This window comes from Heterodontus francisci, chromosome 19, assembly GCF_036365525.1.
Source record: "Heterodontus francisci isolate sHetFra1 chromosome 19, sHetFra1.hap1, whole genome shotgun sequence".
In the NCBI taxonomy this organism is placed as follows: domain Eukaryota; kingdom Metazoa; phylum Chordata; class Chondrichthyes; order Heterodontiformes; family Heterodontidae; genus Heterodontus; species Heterodontus francisci.
Window position 1 is genome coordinate 70,825,273 of NC_090389.1, and position 6,000 is coordinate 70,831,272.

Sequence of the window (6,000 nt, forward strand, 5' to 3'; positions counted from 1 at the left end):
GCTCCTTATTCAGTATACGTTTTTTTTTTAAAGTGTGGCACGTATACATAGAAAAATGCATAAGTCTACCGAAGCATAACAGAATTACAAAAACACAAATTAATAAGCCCAGTACAGATAGCTCAAAATACACCATGAAGGTTCAAACAACGTAACTTGCAACTCAATTGGTATATTTGCTTCGAGTAGACACTCCGTTGTGCCCCTCCCAGGAAGAGCACCATTTTCCAATCCGCACTAGGTCAGTCAAATTAGCACCAGGTTTCGCTTGATAATGCGTGTTTTTTTTCCTGCAGGGTTTAAAGAAATACTACCATACATAATCACACGTCTTACAAAAAGCCCCACTTTAACCAATGTGCATTTATTACGCGAAACCTAACGTCAAGGAAAAGGGAAAATGCTCAGCAAGTCAGGCAGCTTCTATGGAGAGAAACAGGGTGAACGCAACGTTTAGCATTTTCTGTTTTTATTTCAGATTTCCAGCATCCACAGCATTTTGAAAGGCGAGACTATGCGATACACGGCGAGTTTTTATTTTTTTTAAAACTCTGCGGATTCTGAGAATTGACAGCAACTGAAACCCCTAACTTTGGCGCGGCGAGCTGCATGGGGTCGTACAAACCGGCAATGGCGTTTCCCCATTTACAAGATGCTTCGTGCCACGGCCAGTTGCAGACATGCCCCTTTTTGCAACCTTAGTCCCGGGTCCGTGTGCTCGAGGAACAGCGCGAGCTGGCAGCGCCGTTAACCGCTCGCGCTACTGACCTGGATATGCGAAACGACCAAACTTCGGTTGCCTTCCCCATGGTACTTCCATTCGTTTCCGTCGAGTTCCTTCACTTCCATAACTGTCTCCGTTTGGTTTTTAATTTCTGTACCTTTTATTCCCCACCACCACCTCCACCGTGAGCTCCCTCTCTTCACATAAACTCAACTGCCAGAATCCCGCTTTTACATCTACAGACGCCGCTTGCCCAGCACGCACAGAAAGAGGAAAGCACACCCTAACCCGACTACCGGAACTACTCACTCGCCCCCCCCCCTCCCCATGCCAGCGCTGATTGGGTGGGCGGCGTAGAGTGATTCCTGATTGGTGGGTTCCCTGCACAATGGTGCCACGCGATTGGTCGCTCCCCCACTCACATCATGCAATTCCGAGTTCGGTTGAGAGGACGAGTCTGGGAATGTGTCTCACCGGTTCCTGTCATAATTCCTCTTGTAAAGCGCACGTTGTTTGGGGATTACAAATCCAAGTTAATGTGTAATAGGTCTCAAAAACAAAGCAATTTTAAGACCAAAATACAAAAGCGAAATGTTGAAAATCTGAAGTAAAAACTGGAAATGCTCAACCTGAAACGTTAACTCTGTTTCGCCACCGATGCTCTCAGACCTGCTGAGTATTTCCAGTATTTTCCAGTATTATTTAAATCCAAAACCCCTGTCTTGCTTGATCCAACTACAAATATAGAGTGAGGTTTGTGCAGGCTGTACAAGTTACTTTATAAACTGTATTCTATGATTGCATATGTTGCAAGCAAATCAAGAATCTAAAAATGCATAAAGCTGGAAAGGTACACAATCTTATTCTTTAGTTTTTTCTTTCACCAAACATGCAGCAGTGAGTACTGTAATGATGTTTGATTCCCAGCACAATCAATAGGTACTGCTTGGTGTATTTCTCCTAAAACCTCAGTACAACTAAAATTGTGTGATAAAAACAAGAAATGCTGGAAATACTCAGCAGGTCTGGCAGCATCTGTGGAGAGAGAAGCAGAGTTAACGTTTCAGGTCAGTGATCTTTCAGTTCAGTTCAGAACAGTTCTGATGAAAGATCACTGACCTGAAACGTTAACTCTGCTTCTTTCTCCACAGATGCTGCCAGACCTGCTGAGTATTTCCAGCATTCCTTGTTTTTATTTCAGATTTCCAGCATCTGCAGTATTTTGCTTTTACTAAAATTGTGTGAAATAGGTTTGTTGCAAAGTAATTTCAGTGTTTATTTATATTCTGTAACTTACTTTAATTTCAGTACCTACTTAACATACATACTAATCATCAGGTGGCATGCTAATTATATGCATACATTCAAGAGAGGCAGATGAATTTGGAGGTCGGCTTACTTTGTAAACATAGTATTCAACTATGAAAGTACTGAATAATTCAGTTCGGAAATCAGCATACTTGAAAAGTTTCAAAATTGGAGACTTAGCATAGTAGTTTCTGAGTGATGTGTCACTAGCCAAGTTCCCTACCAGAAGTGGTTTAAAAAAATCAGAACTGTTTAAAAGTACATCTCAAATTGAAGAATCCTCTTAGGTTACTGCTGTGGCTACTTTTGTATGTTCTTTAAAAGCTGGCAAAATCCATATAGTCATTAGATTTTAAGAGTGTCTTCAACATAATAGTCAAATGATTAATTGGCATCCTTCCATCTATGAAAGATGATGAACACGCAGCAAACAATCCATTTAGGTGAGGTGTCTTCTCTTGGTGCATCTTTGCTGATGGCTCTGAAGGTCAATCCTAGAGAGGCAGGTTCTGCCACAAGTGCCACACATGAATCTGCCAAGTGACGTTGTGAGTTGTTTTTTAGGCGTTGCCGCCTGTTGCCAAGCTGCTGTAGCAACTGGTTGTCTTGACGGTGCACGCCAGTCCACAGGATGTGTTGCCATTTCCCGCTTTCACCAACTCGTGACTCCCAGGTGCGATAGTTGACGTTTAGGGCCTTCATAGCAAGCATCCTTGAAGCGGACCTTTGGGTGCCCCACTGGTCGTCTGGCCCCACCTACCTCATCATACAAAAGGTCCTTGGATATGCAACTGTCTTCCATCTTGTGGACGTGTCCAATCCACCGAAGCTGCCTCTGTTTGACTAGTTCCAACACACTTGGGAGCTCTGTCTTTGAGAGGACTGCCGTATTTGTGATTTTGTCCTGCCAGGAGAAACCCATAATGGATAAGATCATAAATCAACAACAACAATTTGCATTTATAAAGGACTTTTAACATAGTAAAGTGGAGCAGGCTCGACAGGCTGAATGGCTTACTTCTGCTCCTATGTTCCTATATGGGCATAAGGGCAAATGCCAAAGAAGAAGATATTACAATGGCTAAAAGCTTGAGTTTTAGGGTTGATCTTAAAGGAGGAATGGGAGGTGGAGAGTTGGAAAGCTTTAGAGAGATATTTCCAGACTGAAAGCATGGCTGCCAATGGTAGGGTGAAAGGCACAAGATGCCAGGATCAGAGGAACAAAGACTTTGTGGGGCCAGGGTGGGGGGGGGGGGGGGCAGTGGGGGTGAAAATTGTAAGGCTGGAGGAGGTTACAGAAAAAGGGAGGGGCAAGATCATCTGAAAAAGGACATCAATTTATATAGTGTCATGACCTCAGGACAATTGACATTCCCACCCAACGTATCACTTCTAGATGCTACTGGATAGTGATCACTAGCCCAGAGTTACTAAGGCAAATTGTTCTGTCCCTTACCACTATCATGGCCAAGGTCAGTGATCTTTGCATAGATGAGAAATCAAACCTCAGACCTTTCTGGTACAAGGGGCTTCAAAACATACCCTGGCAAAGAATCCAAATTGGAGTGGACGATTCACACTGCCACAAACCTATATACATACATAACCAATATTCAGTAGTTCTACACAGAAAATAAAATCTGTTTAGTTGCCATCTTCAGAACAGCATTAGCAATAGTTTCCAAGAAAGTTGCCTAACTCTCTGGTCAATCAACCACCATAGATAGTTCTTTGGGGGAGGAAAGGAGAGGAAAAAGAGAAGGAAAAAGTTGTTCATTGGAATTTAATTCAATGAACTAATTTATAGGATAAAAATATCAAATTTCTTCACCAACAAACACTAAAAATGGGGAGGACTACTAAGAACTCCTGCAATTGAGTCCTACCTAATGTATTGCCTTTTTATTAGCAAGCAACATAGGGCTTGAAATGGATAAAACGCTGGGGCGTGATCTGGTGCAAATAGCATAAGTTTGAAGATTTAAATAAAGGATATGAGAGTAAAGGTCAGACAAAGGAAAGGTATAAGGGTAACATAAATAGTCAGGAACAAATACAGTTATAGAACATAAGTATAAAATTACTGTTTAAAAAAGTGAGGGAAACAATTAATAAAAATAAAATAAACTGCCTGTACAGCAAGGTTCACAGCATCTGAAACGGAATAGGGGAATTGGAGGCAATAATTCATAGCAGGAGCCAAATGTGCTAGGAAAACTGAAAAATTGCTACATAATGAACAGGACTGGCAGTCAAATATTGCAGAATATAATGTATTTGAAAAAAATAGAGAAGGAAGAATGGGCTGTGGGGACAGCTGTACTAATTAGAGACAACATAATGGCAGTGGAAAAGGGGACATAACTAACATTAAAATAGAAACAGAATCAGGAAAGAAAAAGGAACTACAAAGTTAAATTATCATGGAATATAAAACTAAATAATGACGAATTCTACAGACACATAAATAACAAAATAAAAATCAGGACAGACATGGGGCCACTAAGGAAAGCGCAAGATAAACTCACAGATAATGACAGCAAAATGGCAAAAATATTGAATAGGTTTGCCTCTGTACTTCTTAGGGAGACTAACAAGGTGGGGATGACTTAAGAAGATGAGAACAAGAAGATAAAAAGACAATTAAGCGGGGGAGATAATTGATAAACTCATTAAATTTAGAGAGGTTAAGACCCCTGGTCCAGATGGATTGCAATCACGCATACTAAAAGAAGTTAGGGAAAAGGTAACAGAGGTACATCTATACATAAAATCATTAGAAAAGGAAATAATGCCAGAGGACTGGCGGATAGCTAATGTGATTCCTATATTTAAAAGTCCAGCGAACTGCAGACCAGTTGGCTTATCATCGGTAATAAGAACGATAATGGAATCTTTAGTCAAAGATTTAATTGAAAAACATCTAGAAATCAAAAATATAATAAAGAGTAGTCAGCACAGATTTCAAAAGGCAAGGTTCTGTTTGACCAACCTTCTTGAATTATTTGAAGAAGTAATAGAAAAAGTAAATAAGGTTAATGCAGTAAATGTAATACATGTGGATTTTCAAAGGGCCTTCAATAAGGTACCACATAGTAGGCTCATAATTATGGTCAGAGAATGTGGAATCAGAAGACAGGTAGCAGAATGGATTATAAGCTGGCTACAAAACAGAAAAAAAGAGTAGGGTTAAGAGTAGCTAGTCAGACTGGGAAAAGGTGGAAAGTGGTGTTTCACAGGGATTGATGCCGGGACAACTGTTGTTCACAATTTATGTTAATAATTTGGACTCAGGAATCGGAACTACAATCTTAAAATTTACAAATGACACCAAATTGGGGGGTGTAGTTAACGCAAAGAAAAAATGTGAGAAGTACAGGAAGACATTAATAAACTTGCAGAATCAGTATGAAATTGGCAAACTAATTTTAATATAGGTAAGTGTGAAGTGTTGCGTTTTGGTAGGACAAATAAAGAGGTCACATACTGCTTGGATAATAAGAGTCTAAAAGGGTTAGAGGAGCAAAGGGATCTAGGGGTACACGTTCACAAATCATAAAAAAAGTAGTGACACAAGTTAATAAGGCATACAAAAAACAAGCACTGGGGTTCATTTCTAGAGGAATAGGTTTGAAAAGCAGAGAAGTTATGTTAAACCTGTATGGAACGTTGGATTGACCATACTTGGAGGCCTGTGCAGAGTTCTGGTGTACATATTATAAAAAGGATGTAGAGGTATTGGAGGAGGTGCAAAAATTATTCACAAGGATTATAACAGAACTGGGACGATATACTTATCAGAAGCAGCTGAACAAACTGGGGTTCTTTTCTCTAGATAAAAGAAAGCTGAGGATAGATGTGATAGAGGTCTTTAAGATTAAGAAAGGATTTGAAAGGGTAGACATAGAAAAATTTTTTCCACTTGTAGGATATCCAAAACTAGAGGTCATAGATATAAGATAGTCTCT

At 40.1% G+C, this 6,000-nt stretch overlaps 1 protein-coding gene across 4 annotated transcripts in view; it reads right to left on the minus strand.

Moving 5' to 3' along the window:
• The window catches only part of ippk (inositol 1,3,4,5,6-pentakisphosphate 2-kinase), a 102,244-nt gene extending 101,209 nt beyond the window's left edge, over positions 1-1,035 (minus strand). For 2 of the 4 annotated variants that reach the window (XM_068051883.1, XM_068051885.1), the window contains exon 1: positions 769-1,035. In XM_068051883.1, the coding sequence (XP_067907984.1) occupies positions 769-849 (81 nt within the window). In that variant the 5' untranslated portion in view covers positions 850-1,035. The remainder of the gene's footprint in view (positions 1-768) is intronic. The other 2 variants (XM_068051884.1, XM_068051887.1) reach the window with 1 other exon arrangement.
• Between the last annotated feature and the right edge of the window lie 4,965 nt (positions 1,036-6,000).